The following is a 23,532-nucleotide window of genomic DNA, read 5'->3' as shown; positions in this document are numbered from 1 at the left end:
GGTCTCAATAATAGCTTCCCCACTGTCTGCCATCTCAAATAGGTGCCACATCCCTTTTTGTTATAGTTAAGCCAGGATTCCTCCCCTCACTTATGTTTAACTTTCTTTTTTCTGTCTTTGTTATTTTGTTTTCATTATCATTCATTGCTTTCCATTGTTTTTGATAATTTTGTTCTGTTCATTTTTATTTTTTTTATTTAGGTATTAGCGCTTTGAGTACTGAGAAAAGTGCTATATAAATGTAATGAATTATTATTATTATTATTTGTTATTTGTATTCTGTTTGGTTATTGCTGAGTATCTATGTGTGTCTTGCTGTTCTCCTGCATATATTTGATTGGTTTTCCCAAAGCGCAGGGCTACCTGTCCACTTCTGTTGAGGGACTGCCCCCATTCCTATATAGGCTCATGTGAAATCAGTCCCTTGCAGTTAGTTTGAATGTGCTTTGGTGGAGTAGAGATTTGTCCTTGCAAGTGTTACCTTCATTTGATTTTCTTAGTTTCTTGAATATTTTTGGCTGTACTTGGATTACGTTTACTGTTTTTGTTGGATCAGGGTAATCTTTTTTGCCTCCTTTGTTGATATTCTTTGCTATTTTGTAAATAAATCCTCCATTCATAAAGATTCTGGTGAGGCCTGTCTCTGTACAAGCTTGTTTCACCATTTTCCCTCTTATGAGATATATTTTGAGATATTTTGAGACTCTTTTGTTAATTTTAAAGTTTAAAAGTCTTGACAGGCCAGTTTCCTAGGATCAGGGTCCACTGGGATCAAACCTATTTTGGGGCAAAACAATTAGAATTTGTTGTGGGTCTTTTTGAAGGTCTCACCTTTTTGCCATTTGTTTGCTGCTGCAATCACAACTGTTATTGTTCCAGCTATGCTCTGTCTTCTGATACCTGCTGGCTTAGAGGGGCATTACTGGTCTCCCAACAACCTGGCATGTCCATATTTTCTCTGTTGCCAGGTTCCTTGCCCTTGTTAAGATTAGGTTTCATTTCTATTTTGTTTTTGTCATTCTTGTGGAACTTGGGTGGACCTTTTCAGATTTATTTTATTTTTTGGAACATGAAGCTTCCACTTGTGATAATGGTTTTCCTAATTGGAATTTTACTCGGTTGAATTATTTTTGCATGTTTTTTGACACCATTTTGTTTTTTGTAGGTGCTTCCATTTTGTGGAGTGGCCATTACCACATTAACACAACATCATGGGGTCAAAGTATAAATGTTACGAGGAACATTTCCTATTCATCCATTTAGGGAGTGAAATCTGAAAGAATGTGTTCTTGGCAAATTAATCCTTACAAACAAAACATTTAGAATTCTAATTTTTGACTTGACAACTGTATGTCTGATTTTCCAGTTATGAGTCTTTTCCTGTTTTCTTGTCCACATCTGTACTTCTGGTTTCATTCTAAATGATGTTCTGCCTCACTCTTTCTGGCTGAACAGACCTCTACTATAGACGAAGGCTAGTCTCTTACTGTCGTCTCATGGGGGTGTTTTATCAGTTTCAAGCCATGGCTCGAAGATCTCACTCTTTCTCTCATGGATGGAGGGGGGTTTGGGGGGCTCCTTAAGCATTTCAGTATATATCCTGGACAAATTGCACTACTTCTGTAAAGGTCTCTGTCTACCCACTCTTATATGTACTTACAGGCAGAGGCACTCTATTCTATCTACCTATCTCTCTCTGGGCCATGAAGAGTCCTACAAAAAATATAAATAAATTAAACTTACAAAGAATTCCCAGTTAGAGCTAATTATAGAACAAAATGTATACATTTACTGAACCTGCTTATTTCAGTTTGAGTGTCACAAGGAAGCAAATCTGTCTGAGCATCATCAGATACAAGCCAGGAACAAACACTGGACAAGGTGCTCGAGCCTCTCAGGGCATCCAGTGTAGTCATAGTTTTTCAGTTAGTAAGAATCATAATCCAAATATTGTTGTTCACCGAAACAGCTAAAAACAGCTAAATAAAGAACCTAAACTTCCACCAAATTAATGATGCAAAAGCAGAAATGCATCTTGGACTGTGAGAGGAAATTCTAGTCTTAGGAGGAAATCCTTGCAAACCTGAGGAGAACATGCAAGCTTGATGCAGAAAACACTCCAGCCAGGATTTGAGCTGGATTTTAGAGGCGGTGAAATTACAATAGTAACAGCTCTACATTATATGACTCTGGTGGGCAATATCTAATAGAAAACAAGCTTTGTGACAACCTCTTAAAAACCTGTACTATTCTGAGAAGTTTAAAAGAGCTCAGGATGCATATTAAAGTTTTATTCTCTCAGCGACTTGAAGACTTTATTAGTTTCTTAACTTTAACCTTGAAAATCTTGGGCAACAGCTTTCCCAAGAGGGGAGATGAATCAAAGGCAAGGTAACCTCTGCTGCATCTGACATTTACCCTTCATTCACCATTTGCAAATAACTAGATCCCAGAAGCTTCATCTTATTATCAGTTTGCAAATTTTCTTGATAAAAGAACAGGCAGAAATGTTAACCTCCTTCTGTCGAAGCTCATTAAAGAAATCATCATGTATACCAAATATTAGGAATCTAATGGTCTTCGTCCTACACAAAAATGGTTAGAAAGTGCAATTAATAAGTCTGAATCAACTGCGTTATAACTAATTAGAAGTCAATTATCCTCTGCGACTTACTGATCCGTATTTGCCATTATGACTGGACATAGGTAATTTCATAGGTTTTCACAATAAATAAGTAAATGGATGGAAGCAAAATGCATTATGGATAAGCACATCTTCTAGAAACAGTTTCATTTGTGTATGGAAAGCACTTTTAATCAGGATGATAAGAAGCAGAATTTAACAGTACATTATGTTTGAATGGACTCTCTTTCTCCCTCCCTCTTTCAATTCTTCATAAAACTACTATAATGAAAATCTACAAAAAAATAGCATTTGGTACCATATTTGTTTCTTAACATTATATCTCAGTTTGTTTGATAATGTACTGGCTAATGAAGTGTGCATGCTTTTAATAAGGCATAATGCTATTCTGTCAAGGCCACATTAAAACCCTCACGCATCCCCTGAGTGTTGAAGCTCAAAAGGCCTCAAAAGGATTTCACCTCACCTAACTACCTCCTCTGAAGACGCCTCCATTAGACGCACACATATACTCACAAATTATAAACCTCACCTACATATGTAAAAAATAAATCAGATGCAGGGACTGATATAAAAAAAGTCCAAACCTTCACCTTCCTTTTATTGTTCATTTCTGTATTAAAGTGAACATAAACTAATTGATGAGTACAACATAACATCTGCGTGGAATCAGCTTTCTTGAGATATGAAAATGAATTGTGTTTAAAAGAATTACTTAGGAATGCTTTGGAATCTTTTCAGTTTTTTTCTATTTGTCTGATACCTGCTGACTCACCGGTAAGAAAAATACCCCACAAATGATATACCGTTCATGCAAGACATCAAGCTTTATGGGGTTCCCCCCATTTTTGTCCCTAAAGACATTTTTGGACCATATTTTGTGCAAGAAATTACGAACTTATGATAAAGAGTAAAACTAATACGTGTCTTCAACAAAAATGATCAGAATCACATTAACTGACCACAAGAGTTCACAAGAGTAATGGGATATGAGGGGTCAAAGTTACTCCCAAAACTTCAAAAAAAGTGGGTCGGTAATATAAGCATGAAGAGTATCGTCTTTATGCTATTTCAGAGTTTCTGATTACGACTATGACATCTGATTTTTTACTGGTGGTCATAGTCCTCTAAGACCCACTTCCAGAAGGTTAAAAATGACAAATTTAAAAAAAACAAATGTGGGGCATTGTTTTAGACTCCAAAGTCAGTGATTACTATAATGTTATGTTTGATTTTTGATCCTTTACTAGCATCACTAGCACTACATAATCCTCTATTAGAAGGTGAAAAATGAAACATTTCTAATACAATTGTGAATATTTAGACTTTAAACATTTAAATTAGAGCTCACATTTTAATATTTCAAATACCTGACACAACTATAATTGTTTATTATGCACTTCTACCTCATGACGTAAATAATTACATTTCTTATAGAAACCCTTATTTAGGCCCACTTACGCTAATATAGTATAACTTTTGGCAAAAAGGTGATACCATAACTGAGCCGTTTGGAGCTGAATAAACTAAAACACAGGAATGGGGATGCCTTGTTCAGGTTTTGGCGTTGTTTGGTGCCACTTATCTCCTGCAGTACTTCGTTGTCTGCCACATTGCCATTCATGGAGTACATGTGATGCTAAAGCTGTTAGAAGTGCTGATATCACCCCTCTCCTAATTAACTGTAAGGCCATTCTCAGTAGTGTCAACTGCAGCATTTACGGACTGCTTGTTCAAATCATTATCATCATCATCATCATTATTATATATTTTATTTTAAACATCAGGTATAGATTTCAGTTAAACAGTGATATTTGATTGTATGTCTTTGTAGTTTATCATTTCACTTGTGACTGGTGAGGAAGGCAGGCTCTGTTGTTGGCATGGAGCTGGACAGTTTAACATCTGTGGCAGAGCGAAGGGCGCTGAGCAGGCTCCTATCAATTATGGAAAATCCACTGCATCCACTAAACAGGATCATCTCCAGACAGAGGAGCAGCTTCAGCGACAGACTGCTGTCACTGTCCTGCTCCACTGACAGACTGAGGAGATCGTTCCTCCCCCAAACTATGCAACTCTTCAATTCCACCAGGGGGGTAAACGTTAACATCATAAATAGTTACAGTCTAACAATGTATAACTGCATTGTTAACACTCTTTAATTTAATATTGATTTTTGTATCAGTATGCTGCTGCTGGAGTATGTGAATTTCCCCTTGGGATTAATAAAGTATCTATCTATCTATCTATCTATCTATCTATCTATCTATCTATCTATCTATCTATCTATCTATCTATCTATCTATCTATCTATCTATCTATCTATCTATCTATCTATCTATCTATCTATCTATCTATCTATCTATCTATCTATCTATCTATCTATCTATCTATCTATCTATCTATCTACTGGTCTTTCATTTTGAATGATCATCCATTGGACTTCACATCATCATAGCATATTAAATGTTCCTTCTCATAAAAGTGACCTATTAGATACCTGCTCAGATTGTGCTAACCCATATCAACTCTAATCCCAGTAATGATACTGATGAGACATTAGAGACAATTCTATTACTTTCAAAAAATAGATTATAACTCTCAACACAACTTGTCACTTAAAACCCTTCCTGGTGTACTGGCTGAACAGGGTGGAAGCAGTTTAAAATAAAATGGAATCAGAAGATGGATTGTAATATAATAACAAGCCATGTTCATAAATGGAGGGAGGAGTTACATAAATAAAGATCAGAATGTGAGGAAAGATCATGGACTGAGAAAGGTTGTGAGGGAGTCACTGAAAAGGGATATTTCACATATCCTAAGCCAGAACTCAAGACATAAATCAAAAATTTATTTTTTAATCCAAAAACTCAGACACCTAGGAAGTGTGTGATGCTGACCTTTATACCACTGCAGTAAAGACATCACATGTCACAAACTCCTGGTTGACCTGCGTAGCAACAGCCTGGCATCACAATCCCCAAACGATGGTGTCCCCAGTATTAAAAACAAAATGGCGGAGTGAGAAGACGTATTTTCAAAAAGAACATCTTCAGAAACATTCAGAATCATAAGACCTATATGTCCATTTAATTCCTTGTCATCTAAACCCCCAAAATGATATCTCCATTGGTATTAGAGGCAGAGAAAAAGGCGGAAATAATATAAAACAGAGTCCAAGTTGTGACCTCTGGGGGGGTTATATTACCTGGTTTAAGACACTTAGGACTAACCTCTCTGCAAAATGTGAAATATATTAACAAAACATCTTGCTGTAAAGAGTGTTTATTGTATGTAATAAAATATTGGCACATACTAGTGGTCAGTTTTTCATGACTACAGATTGGGTGTTTTACCTTCAGTGGCATTTCATATTTCACATATTTTGTTATGTACAGTAATTCAGAGATTTAAAAACTACTTCATTTGTAAAGTTTTACCTGCAGACCAATTGGACCTGGAGGACCAGGGAAACCACGAGGACCCTCATCACCTTTCTGGCCAAACATTCCTTGCTGACCTCTGGGACCTGGCTCTCCATCTCCTCCCTGAAAAAAAAATATAACGTCATTAAATATATAATAAATAATCATTTTTGGGAATCTTTCCTAAAATAGACTTACCCATAGTCCATTTTATACTGTATGCTATAATCAAGGTGAACCCCAGCACCATTAATGCTTCAGAACTATTTCTACTCTGTAGAGTTTTATTCATTTAAGCCCACTTCAGCCAACACTGGATTCAATGAGTGCTACATAGCAGGCAGACACAAAGTGGAGGGCTCTCAGAGTGGCCTAAAGTGTCTCGTAACCTTTGATTTTTGCAGAATGTGTCATTCATACTGCAAAGATGCTGTCATTTAAATCATTTGCATTAAGAGCCAGCATGATGGTTTCCAGCAGTAGCAATTGTATATATTAGAACTGTGGGATGATTTCTGAGTAAGAGGTCAAAGAATATTTCCATTACTTTAACTGCTCCATATCAAAAGCTGTGATATCTGCGTAGGATCAATAGATGTACAAATCATCTGAACGCTTTATATCTTTATTATCAAGAGAAAGGGAATAATTTTAAACAACAAAAATTTAACTTGTTCCCACACTCCCGCCCAAAGACAGATTAGTACAGTGCGAGGGAGGAATATAAAGTATCAGACAGTTAGAGGCAAGTTTTAGATCAGCTTAAGGCTTCATGTAAATAAGATGTGTGCCTGGTGACATTTTTTATTAAGTGGTTACTGGTGTTTTGCATTTAGCAAATAATAACATTTACAAATGATCAATTTCACTAAAAATAAGTTAATATAAAATTGTCCAGGTGTACCAGTCATATTCCTGTTTGGAAAATAAAATAAAAAATCATCAAAAATATATATATATATCTGGAATCAGCCCTTTCTGGGCACACTTATTTAAGCAACTACATTTCTATTCATTCTTAAAAGGCCAATAATGGATATTTTCAGAATGTGTAAGGTAACTGTTGTACTAATTGAGCATGGGAAAGGCACTATATAAATAAATAATAATAATAATTATTATTATTAATAATAATAATAATAGTTGACTCATACAAAAGTGTAAATTCTCCATTGGCAATGACCAAGATGGAAATTGAATCCAGACTCATGGAGTTGTGAGAAAGTGCTTTAAGCACTGTTTCACTGTACCACCCTAACCTACACGACAAGATGGTTACCACTGGCCTTCAGCTAACTGAGTCTATCACTCAATCAGCCCCTGTACCTATAGGAGGACCTACACATGGGCTGCCACCTGCGGCTTTCAAAAATTAAAAAAAAAAAGGAATCTCCTGTAGAAAATGATGAGAGTGGGGTAAGGAAGCAGACAGCAGAACCTGTAATCATTTAACTAAAACTTCTATGCTATACTGTCTGCCAACAAGAACAACATAGATTGAGATTAACTTTTGGTCATTGATCACAGTAACAATTTGCCTTTGTGCCACACAGGTATTGATTGTGCAAAATGGAGGAACACACAAAATGAAACAAACAAAAAAAAGACAAGATTTCTGAGTGTGCCGATGATTCCATGACTGATTTTAAGGATGCTTATGAAGATACACTGCTCCAATCAAGTCTTAGACACGGCTATGCAGTCTTTGAAGCTATAGCTGATATATACATTCCTAGTTTATTTGAATTTTTGAATGCATTTCTAGAAATTACAAAAAAGAAACTGTGGTGGCCTGGCACCCTGCTCGGGGTTTGTTCCTGCCTTGCGCCCTGTGCTGGCTGGGATTGGCTCCAGCAGACCCCCGTGACCCTGTGTTAGGATATAGCGGGTTGGAAAATGACTGACTGACTGACAAAAAAGTAAACTCAAAATATGCTGCAGATTTAGAAATTAGCATAACATATGTGAACCTTATTGAGGAGAACACGCTGTAATATTTAAATGGATTTCAATGATCATATGGTGGTTGAAATAGCAGAACTAAAGGTAATCCATACTTTTGAAAAGCTTATGAAAATCCTGGAATTCCTGACTTTGAATGAGAGAGCTTCTAGATTTCTAATTTTTTTTATTTCTCTATTCATATTTTTGGCAATACCACTCACCATGATGTGAGTAGAAAGGAATTTTTCCAGATTAAAATTGAGCAAACTTGACAAAACAGCCTCAACAGCCCTGCAATATTATGAAGGGAAACAAATTAACAAACTTTTGTAGTTTGTAGAACAGAATGGAAGGTTCGGATTCAGCGGGTTGGAAAATGGATGGATGGAAGCTAATAAAAATACTGCAGATATTCTGTCATTTTTTATACTGAATAATAGCTGTCAGACATGTACACCTAGGGAGCATCTTTAAGACTCTGACAGGGTAGGAACAACGGATCCAGGATGACCCAACTGTTGACCCCTTCTTTATTTTTACGTATAGAATGGTGAAAGAATTACAGGAGGACCTTGCAGGTGACTTCCTCATCAGATTAGGAAGTCCTGCTACCTTCCACCTCGGCAAGCATTCAAGAAGATGGCAGACCTGAAGTCGTCATTCATTATTGAACCCGTATTTAAAGGGACAGAGCTTGATTCTTCACAGAAAATGTTAAGAATTTAGACCAGTACGGTCCCAAATATTGTTGCGTTGCCTTTTCATTTACAATGAACATTAAACGGGGCTACTGCAAAGGTTCCCAACCCTTCATCTTGTCCTCTTGTGTATTTACATAGCGTGTATTCCTGAAATCTAATTTGAAATTATCTTTTGTCCACCATAATGGTCCAAACGGGGCCTTGCAATTGCTAACACTATCCTTGAACATAAAATAACTCAAAACTAGCTAACCCAATTTAGGGTCGCACAGAGCCAGAGTCCAACTGTGGCTGTTGATCAGGGCCTACTCATGTAATTCAAAAATCACCAAATGAGCTAAAATGCAAAAGAACTTGGGACAAATCTGAGAACTACACACAGATAGCAAGAAGAGCTGAATAAACGATACTGGAGTTTTGAAGCAGCAGTACAAATCTTTGCACCATTGTGCTGCTCTGGCTTTCCCCTAATATCAATAAATTGAAATCCGGCACTATATATTATATTTTATGCAGTAATTTTAGTGAAACGATCAAACAATTCGCAGCTAAGATAAAATCTGTGCAAATGGCATCCCACTGTAAAGCAGGAAGTCATGTTATTTTCAGCTGCTGATCAATAATTATGAAATCAAACTTTCTGTTATCCCTAATGTTAATTGGATGCATTGGGAGTTATCATATTATCGCAATCACATTCTTTAATCATCAAATGAATGTAAGAGGCATGCTTATCTTGTGTATTGCAGAAAGAAAAGTGGGCGGTTGAGTCGGATCACAGAAATAAGGCTATTGAGTGTTATTTGCATCATTGCCAAGTAATAAGAAGGGAGCAATATCTGATCAAATTTCGAAAAGCTTGGCCAGTTTTGCGTGAGTAAAAAGGTAACAGTAAATGTAAAAAATAATCTTAACATCTAAGGATTCTGTATTAAGTGAAGCCAGCCTTGGCAAATCATCAGTAAGGGTTTAATTAGGACTTTGCATAAATACATGTTTGCCAGTGTTTGTGTGTTGTGAGAAAAAAAGAAAAAACTGACACCCCTGATGCAGCTTTCAAATTCTACCAGGAAATCAGTCAAATTCAAACTCAGCCCACACTTGGCAAATCACATTTGTACTCTTTTAACACTGTAAGTCAGCTACCATTACAATTTTTCCCTGCCGGCATAGGTATGAGCTGCTTTTTCACTGGCTTGCATTTATAATGCATGGCATTACTTCTAAGAGCTGCCAGGATTTTTTTGGAAAGTGGATTTTTGATAACTTTTAATAATTTTTTTTTCATTCGGTTCATTCAGTTACATTGAGGCAAAATATGGGCATACTAAAGCAATAAAATACTTTAGAAGAAACACTTGTCGATTATGCACATGAGAATATTGATGAACAGCAGATGGACAACAACCTTCAAAACAACATTCCAACTTTGTGGTGAGAGTATGAAATGCAAAAGCAAACTCTTGTGTTACTTGTAAAACTCACAGTTATCAGCTGTCATGGCATAAGCCGCCTCAGGTAATTCACTTTGCCTTCCCGTTATACTTTATTTACTGCCACATCAGGTTGTCACAGAATGAAATTTTTAAAAAAATCTAATAGTGGAATGTGAAGTACAACTGAAGATGATCATTTTTCAACAGTTTCATTTCGTTTCATCTCATTTTCTGAAACCACTTTTCCTGATAAAGGTCACAGTGGCAGCAGATTAAGAAGGTCCCCAGCTGTTCCTGGAGAACTCCCAGGCATTCCCAAGCCAGCTGAGAGCATATCCTGGGTCTGTTGCATGGTCCCAGCCAGTAGGATGTACCCAGAGCAGCTCTAAGGGGAGCATCCTTCTAAACCACCCCAACTGACTGCTCTCGATCTGGAGGAGCAGCAACACTGCTCTCTGAGATTAGTTTCTCACCTTATCATGATGTCAGCTGAGCCACCCTGTCAAAAAGCCTAATTTTTGCTACTTGTGCGTATAATCTAATTCTTTCCATCTCAGGTCATGGTTCTATCTCAGAAAAGACTGGATTGCTCTTCCCATGTAGTGTGTGCAACTTCCCTTAACGGAGGAGTTCAAATATCGCTGGATCTTGTGATAGAAAAAGGGAAAGTGAGGTTGACAAGTGGACTGGTGTGACGGCTACTGTTCTGCAGGTGCTGTACCAATATCTGTGGTGGTGATATGGGAGCTGAGTCTAAAGACCAAACTTTTGGCGTACCAGTGGATCTACATCTGTGGCCATGAGTTGTGGGTAATAACCAAAAGGATGAGATTGAGAATGAAAGCAGCAGAAATGAGGATTCTTCAAGGGTGGCTGGGCTAGACCTCTCCGTTTAATGGTCAGTCTCCATTCCCCACCTCACCTATGGTCATTTTTTATAGTATAAAATATAACTTTTTTAAGCAAGAGGGCAATCTATAAGTGTTCATCTTCATAATCTCCAAACGCCCATAAGTTAAACTGAAGAACTCAAAACTTTCAGATTTTGGGGCTGTAATTGCTTTATATTTCTATATATTATTGAAGAAAGGGTGCAAATATATTGATTGTTGGACAGTCACTTGGAAAGCAAAGTAGCACTGTTGTGTAATTCGCAACAGTGTTACTCAATATGGGTGTCCATTGTCTGCCAGTGTTACATCGCATAAGGACATAATTTCAGTGTTTTAAATCGATTATTGATGAAAATTTATCGTGCACTAACTAAGTGAGCCATAACCTAACTCTGTTCACTGGCACTGCATATCTGAGCACAACTGAGGTTGTACATCTGTAATTTTTTGCCTAATGCATTTTTTGATATAATAATAAAATGATAAACATTAAGACTTTTCCTTCACCTTGAGTCTATTAAAACAGAACATGACATCAATAATGAGGAATGTAAGCAAAAGAACAGATCATTTTGGGTTAAGCATTGAAATTAAATGGGCACTTTATCTAAAGAAAAACTGCAACACCACTTCTCCAGTAAAAGAAAAGATGTGCAGTATAAAAGCAAAATCAGTGCTGATACGTGATATGTTGAGTTTTATATGCAGGGAACAAGAAAAGAAAGCTTGACACTCTAAGTCATGAAAAGGACCTGAGAGTATATATTGATAACATACTAACATCTTCCAAGCAGTGCGGTGAGGCAATTAAAGAACCAAAAAAGAAAATGGTTTACAGCAAAGGGTGATCAGTTGTCACAAAATCAACTCAAAAGAAATTATGCTCAATTTATACAATGCTTGTGACACCTCGTCTAGAAAACTGGGAAAAACATGAAGAAAACTGTCAGTGCAGTTAAAATAAAGGCAAGAAGAAATTGAGGGCTTAAGAGAAATTCTTCAGGCATTGAATCCACATAGTGTTAGCAGAAAATACACTAAAATCTTATTTAAGCTATAAAAACTCTAATGGCTACTGAAACACTTAACCATTCACGACTTTTTTCAAATAAGCCAAACCGGGATAAGTGGTGAAGCCAAGAGGAAATTAGCTGAAAACCGAAATCAGTGGGCTACCAATGTTGCTGAAAATGACATGCTATTCACGTTTAATAAAATGCTGGATGACATCCTTGTTTCAAATCTAAAGACTTTATCCATTTCTTATCTGTCTAATTTATTCTGTTCTTTGAAGTTTGGAAGAAGTAGAAATACTTACAGCAGGACCAGGCGCTCCAACGGGACCTTGAAGACCAGCAGGACCAGGAGGACCCTTGAAACAAAAAATGCGTATATCTTTTTATAACGCTGAGCATCCACTATTTGTTCATTAACATATATAAATCAAAGACAATATTAATGGACAAAAATGTATTAAATAAATTTAGCAATTTAAGTTAAGCAGAAATGGAAAGGATGAGTGACAAGTTGTGACTCATTTAAGACACATCCTGGACTTGATTTTTCTGTAATTGGTAGGCCTACCATTATTTATTTCAGAAACAAAATGACACCATCAAAAATGAAGTAGTTTTGATGCTAAGGCATCTCCTGATTTTTTCAGGGGATTTGAACACAAGTGGACTGAACCCTACTTCAAATGTAATTGTTGCTCCTTTTTCTACCCTCTTTAATTGCATTCTCTATTTAAAGCATTTGATAAGATTAATAGAAACTGATGACAGAATACAAATATTATGGATGGCAAATTAATCCATCAGTCTCCTTGCTGGATGTTCTATTCGCTATTACTGTATTAGCTGAGATTGCCCACTTTTGAATTGCCAGTACCAAGGCAAAAGGACCTGGAATGGCTTATGGAGGCAGTTCAAAGATTCCCTCAAGGAATACCTGACAAAAAATCAGAATAGGAGAACCCAGCTACAAAATGTCCCTTTAAAGTTCAAGATCACTTCACTTACTTTGAGACTGACAACATTTCTGATATGCCCACAAGAGGAGAAGAGAGGACTCCTGGGATTTGTGTCTCTCAAATGAAACCCCTCACCTTTACTGCCCCTACACCTGCAGCTCAAAGTTTGGACTTCTCATTCATTTAAGGACACACAAATTCCCTTGACGGAACAATTCGCCAAGAGAGGCGTTCCTGTAGTAAAATGTAATCTGAACGTCTACTATCGTTTTCATGATGCGTCAAATATTATAAATGTTTAATCATTTAATCTAACTAGGATACTGGATTTTGAATTCGTCAAGGAATCTCCTACATACTTGTGTTTCGATCTTGTAATAATTCATTAACTTTAATCAAATAAGCATCATGAGACTATATAAAGTCCAAAATATCTTGCATCTCCATGCCGTCAAATTTTGAAGTTCTTGCCTTACTAGGTATGCACCTTACCACATGGTTGAGATCATCGACTGGTGTGCTGCTGTTACACTGTAATACAAAGTCTCCATGCTTTTTTGATTTTGTAAATTCAACCAGGTGGCTTCTGCTCATATCACTTTTCCAGTGTAATACACTTTAATTATTAAAATATCACATCTTTTCACTTTTGTAACTGTGTCCTTTGTTATTTTTCATTTAGAGGCCGATGTTAAAACCCACTGTTCATATATATAGACAGACAGACAGATAGATAGATAGATAGATAGATAGATAGATAGATAGATAGATAGATAGATAGATAGATAGATAGATAGATAGATAGATAGATAGATAGATAGATAGATAGATAGATAGATAGATAGATAGATAGATAGATAGATAGATATGTACTCATTATTGTTTTCCTATAATATTCTGATTACTTTAAATTTACAGAAACATTTCAATTGTAAATGGACATGCCTCAGAGATTGTAATCCATGCAAAGGATAGATATTTTAATTTGACCTCACATAACAGCAGCAATCTGACGAGGCTACTAAGAACCAAGTGCTGACAATTTAGTGCAAGAGTGCCAAAATGGAAAAGCTAAGCTATGCTATGAAGCCCACATGTACTTACTTGTTCACCTTTATCACCCTTGCTTCCTTTTTGACCAGGTTCACCAATTTCTCCCTGTGAAGAATGAAAAAAATGAATTTATAAATGAAAAAGCAAATAAATACTGTATGTGGTTTTCTTTTTGTCAATATCTACATTTGCTAAAGGTCAATAAGCCACCATAAGAGTCAATCTTAGAAAATTAATGTTTAATGTTGTGTTTGCTTGATTGTAAATAGAATATGAGATGGCATGCGGTATTCTGACCGTGTTTAACGTTTCTAATGTGTTCAACTTGCTTCAACCTCAAGCACGTTCTCTTTTCTTTAATACTGCACCAAGTTTCTCTCTATTTTTGTTTAACTGTTTTTCCTTGAAATTTTACTAAAACCTTTAAAACGAAATTTTTAGTCTGAAAGTATTTGAACACACATCACACTGGTGCTTGAATCATCCTAAGAAGCAAACTAAAAGCAGCAGAAATTTGGTTCATTTGGAAAAACGCAGCTACAGCCACTATGAAATAAATGTTCTTTTAAGCATGATTATGCTGTCAATTGCATGTGTGACATTCCTACTTTGAGTCTCAGCGTCTTTCACAATTGATTCTTCAACTTGCTTGGGGGAATAATCCCAATATTGAATGGGAAGACAAAGGCATTCTGGCTATGAAATTTGCCATGGGGATGTTGATTAATAAAAGCCACTACTGTTGAAGTTATGAAGTTTTTACCCTGGAAGTAAGAAAAGAAAGAGTGGAAAATAAGAAGTTAGAAACTGATTCTTAGCTCTGAAACTTAGAATTTCGCTGTACCAAGGCAGAAATACAATTTTGGAATTCATTTTTTGTGACTCTTGGCTGCATTTGGAAAAATGATAATAATTATACTTTAACCAGTAACGGCGCACTGCACGATGACCTGCAGGGAATACACTTGACCTGAGCATTCCTAATTTTCATACTCTTTCTCTGTACGTTTACCATTCATTTGCTCAGAGATTGTTGTGCTCACTGCTTCCTGAGCAGCTCTTCTTTTCTCCACCCTAGCGGCCCACTTCCTCTCTATTTTCATCGATATCTTTTCACGTTAAAACTTATTAAGTCAGTGTTTGTGTTGCAATTGCTTAGTATGCTTTCCTTAATTTTTCATTTAAGCTGGCACTTAAGTCTTCAATCTGCCTCAAGAATGATTTAAGATATGAAGAGGAAGGGGAAGTGACGGCAAAGGTGGTAGGGATGAGAACAGCGTCCTACACATGTGCTGCATGGCCGCCTTGCTGGCCGCTGCCGAGAGTTGAACGAGGTCAATCATCACCCTGTAAGTGGATAGTAGACGTCATGTAGTATATGTGTACCAAATTTCAGGTCAATAATTCAAATGGTTTGTGAGGTAGAGGTGATTTAAAATCCTCAACAGACAAATGGACAGCCACGGTAGCGTGTCATATATAAAGATATCACAACAATAAACATAACCATGCTTAATCTAATTTAAGTTCATGGAGAGTTGCATCTTATCATCTAAGTACTGAGCACAAGGCAGGGTGTAGCCCTGGATATGGCCCTTTTACACCACAGGGCCCACTCACACAGACCCCTCTTGGACACACACATGACTCATTTAAATCTGTCAATTCCTTAAAAAAAAAAACTCATTCAAACACCAAGAGTAAGCATAACTTACTGTACACATAGACAATGACTGGGTGTGGAATGTATACCCAGAATTCTGCAGTTAGTGTTAACCACTTGAATTACTATTACTCATTTCTTGTCATAAGTGTATTCAAAGGCCACCTTATACTGTGGTATACTACAAAGTTCTCTTGAGCAATGCTGAAAGTGTGTAGAGAAGTACAGTATATTTACCTTATCACCATCTTCACCAGGTGGGCCCTGTGGACCAGCTGGTCCTGGCAAACCCACGGGACCCTGGATACCATCTCTCCCAGCAGGGCCTTGAGGACCTTTCTCACCCTACAAAGACAGATACACAATCAAGGAATGCTGCTTGAAATGTTCTTTAATGCTGCTTGTCTTGACAAACCTCACATTTAAGTCATGGTGGTTATAATGTATTAGCTAAACAGCACTGTAAAACAAGTATAAAGGTAAATGTATTTCTTTCTCAAAGAAATAATCTATATCAGGCAAGATCAGTATCCTTTCAAGATAATAAAACTTGTATGACAGAGTTCATATTGAGCATGAGAAGCACAGCACATAATTCACATGGGGATTAAAGTTGTGTGCTCCATCTGAATGTCTTAAAGACTTTACCTGTACCTGTACATTTATATATATAGTGAAGAACACACACTTTGGGGACATCTTCAGGGCTCTGATAAAGTAGGCAATCCCACCCCAAGTAGAGCGGTACCACTGTCACTAACTCCATCCCATTTTACGCCTGCAGTTCAGAAGCTCATTGTCCGAACTATGAGTGACCCAGGTTCTGCTTCCACTTTTGGAGCCACCAGAAGTGGTGTTCAGTCAAGGATTGGAGTTTGAGGAGAATAGAGTTACTCATCAACACTGTTTTTGTTTAACTGAGTACCAGAACCCTTTTCCTGCTGATGACCTTCTTCTTCAAATACATATGCACAACTTAATGAAATTTGAATTTCTATATGTTCATTAGCCATAAAATGATGGTTTTATTGCTATGTTCTTTATCAGCTATACACATATATTATGTATGTCACATTCAGTGTCCCATATTAATCAATGTATTTACAAATATGCTCTCAAGACTGTTCAATATAAACAGAAAAGGAATTAATGATTTGCATTATACTGTAGCTTCTAACGTAATGTTCCACTGAAACAGTGAAGCGCCATTAGGCAATGCTAAAGAAAAAAGAATATATATGCAGAGCTAGGATTTTACATTAACTTTAAATGAACTAAATTATTATTCATAGCTATCAACATAAGCCATGTTAATTGTGGTCATTGTTAATTAGCACATTAAAAAAATCTACTTCACATCACATTGCTTAAAACACAGGAAAATAACTGTAAAGGTCAAACACTGCCGTGGGCACAATTTCAGTGATCAATAATGATTCATCTCTCCAGATCAAAATGCTTTTTTCTGCATTACACTTAAAAAAATGTTTACAGAGCTTGTCCAATTTCCTAGAACTTGAAATTAAAAAAAATACAATGCAGGTTCTTAAACCATTAAGTGACATTGGATTAAAAATAAACAAACGCAACAGAGATCTAATTAAATTTTAAATTTGTTACAATGTTAAATGCAAAGACTTTTACATTTCTGTGCATGGCAAACAACACTGCTCAATGGAGTGTGATAAACTAATAATCTTGAAAGAAAGTAATAACTTTTGTAAAGTAACAAGCTTTTAATTTTCTCTTTTTTATTTGTTGATGCAAATGACCTCTTAAAGCTGATGAACATAGGAACTGAGGCCAAGAGCGGTGACTAGTGATAAAGACAGCAGCACGACAGAATACAAATAGCACCATGTTCCAGAAAAGATTCGCTCAACTGACCAATGAATAGGAACTTTAAGGTACATCGTCCTTCAGACATAAAACATTCAAAAAACAAAGGTGGACTCACAGGGGCGCCTTTTTCTCCTGCAGGGCCAGGTGGACCTTGAGGACCTGGACGACCCGGAAGACCAATTGGGCCAGCTGAACCGGCTGCACCCCGCTCTCCAGGTGATCCCTAGAAATAAAATGGAAAACATCACATTCAGATATACAGCACTCATTTAGGAGGAAGGTTCCTGACCTATATTAAATTGCTGCTACAGTATATTGTGTTTAGATCATTGCAGCATTGCAGTTTTAATTGCTCATATAGTTAAGAAGTAATTACATTGTAATTACATATAATGGCTTCACAAATCATCTCTGATTATGGCTAGGGCTTTGGGAATGCATAATGCGATTTTAATGTGCATTCTTGGTTCATAAGGATATATTACTTTTAAATGATAAACCAGAGGGGTTTAGTAAACCTTCCTGCACTATACATTCATTTTAATATTATAAACTTCAACACAAATTATTTTGTGTGAAATACAATTAAATCTTTCCTTTTCTTTTTTATTCCTGTAACAATATTCCTAAAATTGTTGCCGATTGTTATACAAATCACTATACATTTCCCCTGGGTTCAAAACACAAACCAATTTCTATTTGGCAACAAAAGCTTTTTTTCTACTTTGTTTGATTCAGACATCTGCTTGACATCCAGAATACCTGACTGATGACTGCTTTGTTTGGGATGTCAGAGAGCAGGGAACAAGCTACAACCCATTCACCTTTAGAAAGTGAGATATAAATGGCTCTTTCCCAGTAAAACAAAAATAAATAAAAATACCAGGCAGCATTCAGTGTGCACCAAATGACACTAAATGTCACTTTCTTTCTTTCTTTCTTTCTTTCTTTCTTTCTTTCTTTCTTTCTTTCTTTCTTTCTTTCTTTCTTTCTTTCTTTCTTTCTTTCTTTCTTTCTTTCTTTCCTTCCTTCCTTTCTTTCTTTCTTTCTTTCTTTCTTTCTTTCTTTCTTTCTTTCTTTCTTTACCATATCACATTTGGGAAAGAGGAAGATCAAACATAACCAAGGACCACAGTGCTAATTATAATCAGTAGGACTTTGTAAAAGCATTTTTGATATGTTGTGAATGAAGCTGCATTCTGTTTAAATACTTATACCTTACACTATATTATATTATATTATATTATATTATATTATATTATATTATATTATATTATATTATATTATATGCATGGAATTGTAGCATGGGAGATTAACCCATAATTTGGGTCTGAGAAGCAGCAGTGCAATATTATATGATATGATATGATATGATATGATATGATATGATATGATATTATATTATATTATATTATATTATATTATATTATATTATATTATATTACAAGCAAACAAATTAGTCCTGACCTAGTAGGAAAGAGACTGTGGTAAGTCAAAGGTGTTAGCAGAGAACTTTGGAATCTATGTTTAAGCTGGATAAGCATCTCCTCCAGATAATCAGGGATCCACAAACTATAACAGACAGATCAAGTACAACAGGAGGTGTTTATTGCTTCATTTACTGCATTAATACTACATTATGCATTTTTTTTGGTATCTAGCAGTTTTATACCTGGATGGAGTGTTAACCACAATATTGTAACCGCTCTGAAAAGTGCCATCAACCTGGGGATGACATCAGCAATGAATCACCAACACTATGCGCTGACATTCCAACACAGAATGCCAGTTGAAGGGGAACCTATAAAAATTTTTTTTATTTTTAATGGCTTAGAGTTGCAAGATCCAACCCTGAACCTGACCCCTATCCACAAAAGGGAAGACCTGTAAGAAATTTATAATCAACAATGGACGTAATAACCTTTCTCAGGAGGAAATGACAATATCTGGTGAAAATCCACATGAATACTGGAAGCAAAAAAATGAGGGCAGAAGAGACACAGTTTTCAGGAGGCAGCAACGCCTGCGTGCCTGCAATATTGCATTCTATTTTAATACTCTTATTGTATTGTTTTGCATAATAAGTCATGGAAAAGTTTGTTAGGACACAGAAAAATCTACTGTTGTTAGGTAAAATGTATTTTTTATCAAAGGGCAGCTTGTTAAAATGACATTTTAAACAGTGGGAGCCAAGATTGTCTCCATTTACAGCATCTAACTTCTGTGAATTAAAGTCCCTCATTATAAACCTTTTAAACCTTATAAAAGGTCACAAGTGTCAAATTATTTCTGTAAGACCTTTATTCAAGAAACAGCTCTAGTATAATGCTATCAATCAAATGAAGTGCATTTAGAATTGCCTTTCACAAACATTATCTTTCAGAAAACAGGTTGCTGAATGCCGGATGATATATAACTGTGCAACTTCAAGGAGTTATCTGTGGAGTCGTATTTGTAATTGTGCACCAACACGTTAAAGCTCTGTCTTTGTCTCCATAGGTTTATTCTGTCCTAATTGTCAAATGAAGGCTCCACTCACCACAACTCTCCCTCTCTTTCTTTCTCTTTCTCTCTTTAGATTCCTTCCTTTTTAATTATTCAAATGCAGGCTGCATAAATGTACAACTTTGCTGACTTGTATTAAAGAACTGCAGTTTCTTATTCGATTATGTTTTTAAAATGGCCTATTCTATGTAGTATTATTCCCTTATCATATCCATGTAATCAGTCTCTGGGTTGTATGGATCTGAAAATAGGACATAACCCTGGGTGGGGGGTCAGGATATAGCAGGGTGTAGTCATTCAGTGGGGGCCAATCTAGAGGAGCCAATAGTTTACTAACTTGGAATTTCCTGTCAATCATCTCTCCCAGCCATTAGCCTCCAGTGTGCATTTCATGCTCTCTTTTATACTGCATTTTGAATAAGCAGTACAGTATTTAGAGGCTCTACACTGAGTTTCTGTTAGCCTTGTAATTTTTAATTATTTTTGGTAATATTTTCAGCTGTTAATAATCTTGAGAGGTAGTCTTAATAGAATTCTTGTTGCTTTGTAATAGGTCTCTCAAAGATGTCTGCTATAATTGATTAACTGATTTAAATGGTTTTGGTTCTAGTAATGTGGTCATCTGCAGGTTGGACATCAACCCGTATTCATTATTATTGTTTACTCTGAGAGCTCCTTGATCGTTGCAACATCCAAGATATGCAATAAAACAAATTCAGTTTCTGTCAGCCACATGTAATTGCAGAGAATCATAACAAAATTATTTCGAAAGTAATAAGTATGTTGTTATGTTATAATGTATGTTAATACATTTCTGTTTTTTTCCTCTTATAAATGGAGAGGGTGTGTGATCTGCTAAGCATCATTTAACAGAATTTGCCAATTTAAGTATCAGTAATATCCAGTACTGAAGATGCACCACACTGCTTTAAAGAATAACATTTTAATAGGTTTTGAACTGCAAAAGTAGGTGAGCAACTGTGCTGACTCCAAAATGGAGTAGTGGGTTCTCTGTTTCTCCCCTATGTATGGCCATTGATACCTGGTAGTGCTTACGTTCCTAAGGGTTCTTAGTTTCAATGTAAACTCGGGGAATGGGGTCCCACTTTTCACATTATTAAGCAAAAGTAGAGTAGTCCTTTATGAGGTAGTAAAGGCTGACCTCTCATCTCAATTAATGAAAGGACACAGTGGTTTCAGATTTCATTGCATCCAGTCCCTTAATTGAAATTTAATTGTTGGCTGTAATTTTACTGTCTTGTTTTACATTTGATATGTAAATCTGAGACTAATTAATGTAATGGATACATTTACTCTCTAGAGGGTTCATTATTATTTTATTCTTATTTGTTTTCTAAAGTGCTAGGAATTTGTTTTGAGGGGGCAAGGGAGTGAATGTTAATGAACATGTGGCTCTTCTGCAGGGCACATTGCATGCCTCTATGTACAGAGGATTCAGAAAGTATTCAGACCCCTTCACTTTCTGCATTTTTTGTTGTGACTTAGATTTAATTTTAAATTGATAAATTTGCTATTTTATCTCATTTGTCTACACTTAATAACCCATAATGACAAAGCGAAAACATGTTTTCAGAAAGGTATGCAAATTTATTAAAATTCAAAAAGATTCATAAAAGTTTTCAGACGCTTAATTCAGTGTTTTGTAGAAGCCCCTTTGCTAACAATTACAACTTCTTTGGTAAGTGTGTACAAGTTTTGCACATCTGGATTTGGGCAAGTTATCCTACCAGGATCCTCTTTGTTTCACTGAATGGGAAACATCTGTATTAAACTGCCATCTTCAGGTATGTTCAGAGATGTTCATTGGGGTTTAACACTGACAATCAGGGACTTATCCAGAGGCCACGCCAGCATCGTCATGGCTGTATGCTTTGTGTCATTTTCAAGGACTCTGAAGTTGCGTGCACTCTGGAGCAGATTTTCTGCAAGGACCTTTTTGTATTTGGCTGCAGTCATCCTTCCCTCACTTCAGCTCAGTCTCTCTGTCCCTGCTGCTGAGAAACACACCCATGGCATGATGCTGCCACCACCATGCTTCATCATTAAGAAGGTGATGAGCAGTGTCTGGCCTTTGACAGACATAATGCTTGGAGGTCTGCCCAAAGAGTTTTTGTCTTATTAGACCAGAGAATCTTTTTCCTCATACTCTCAGAGTCCTATAAATACCATTTGTCAAACACCAAACAGGCTGTCAAATGCATCTGATTGACGGAGTGCTGCTGAGATGGTCATTTTTCTGACAGGTTCAGCAGATGACTTCTGAAGCTCTGCCAGAGTGACCACTGGGTTCCTGACCAAAGTCCTTCTTGCCTGGTTGCTTAGTTTGCTGGGACAGCCAACTTTATGAAGAATCATGGTGGTTCCAAACATCTTTCATTTCATAATTCTTGAGGTCATTCTATTTCTGGGAACACTCAAAGATTTACAAATGCTTTTATCCCCTTGTGCCGATGTATGTCTCTCCACAATTTGATCACAGAGGTCTATTAAGATTTTGTAAGACTTCTTGGTTAGGTTTTCGTCCTGACGTGCAGCTTGAATGATAGACCTTACATGCACAGCTGTGTGCCTTTCTGAACAACGTTTAGTCAATACAGTTTGCCACAGGTGGACTCCAATCATCAGTTCTAGACACAACTCAAAGATGATTAAAGCAAGGAGGGGCACCGGACCACGATTTGGAGTGCCACAAGATTTTAGTTTTTTTTTATTTTTAGCAAATTTGCAAACCTTTCTGAAATATGCTATCACTTTGTCATTATGAGTTTGTTTTTGGGTGATGGGTGAAAACATCAAATGTATCCATTTAAAATTAAATCTACAACAAAATAAAGTGTACAAAAAGTGAAGGGGTTTGAATAAGCTCTGAATCCACTGTACATACATTGGAGTTTATGAACAGGTGTAATAATACTGTTTAGCAAAACCAAGAATAATTATTTTTCTTCCACTTGGCATCCTAAATACCATATTTGTGTGTTTGTCTTATCTCTACCTATCCGAGGCAACACATAAAGAAACAAGGAATTGTAAAATTTAATTTTTGTCATTTTTTGTGTATCTTATGGCTTTTGTTTGGTCTTTTCCCCCTTTTATAATTTTGTGATGTTGCACAGTTCTGATATCATTAGCGAGTGACATCAACAATATGTACAAATGTACATACAGTAGCTGGAGACCGATCAGCATGCTGTTAAATGTTTGGTTGATAGGAGAGGAGAGTCTGGTGATTTTCTAGCAGAAATTTCAGGAAAAGAAGAGAAAAACTAGGATCAAAACAGGACATTGCTGTGTTTTTGTGGAGGATTCTACTGGATGTAAGGGGTGGTACCACTTAGCCGAGTGAAGTACCCCTTACCCCTGGGCATTTGAGTTCATTTTGACTTTGGCCCATTTCTGTATTTAAGTATGTTTTTGTTTTCTCTGCTTT

At 36.4% G+C, this 23,532-nt stretch overlaps 1 protein-coding gene across 4 annotated transcripts in view; it reads right to left on the bottom strand.

Moving 5' to 3' along the window:
• The window catches only part of col11a1a (collagen, type XI, alpha 1a), a 290,480-nt gene that overhangs the window by 63,129 nt on the left and 203,819 nt on the right, over window positions 1-23,532 (bottom strand). For all 4 annotated transcript variants that reach the window (XM_051933206.1, XM_051933207.1, XM_028811103.2 and 1 more), the window contains 5 exons: window positions 17,692-17,799; window positions 15,972-16,079; window positions 14,123-14,176; window positions 12,365-12,418; window positions 6,088-6,195 (listed from right to left, as the gene is read on the bottom strand). In XM_051933206.1, the coding sequence (XP_051789166.1) occupies window positions 6,088-6,195; window positions 12,365-12,418; window positions 14,123-14,176; window positions 15,972-16,079; window positions 17,692-17,799 (432 nt within the window). The remainder of the gene's footprint in view (window positions 1-6,087; window positions 6,196-12,364; window positions 12,419-14,122; window positions 14,177-15,971; window positions 16,080-17,691; window positions 17,800-23,532) is intronic.

This window comes from Erpetoichthys calabaricus, chromosome 10, assembly GCF_900747795.2.
Source record: "Erpetoichthys calabaricus chromosome 10, fErpCal1.3, whole genome shotgun sequence".
Classification (NCBI taxonomy): domain Eukaryota; kingdom Metazoa; phylum Chordata; class Cladistia; order Polypteriformes; family Polypteridae; genus Erpetoichthys; species Erpetoichthys calabaricus.
The sequence above is the reverse complement of the archived record's forward strand: the minus strand, read 5'-3'. Positions and strand labels throughout refer to the sequence as shown.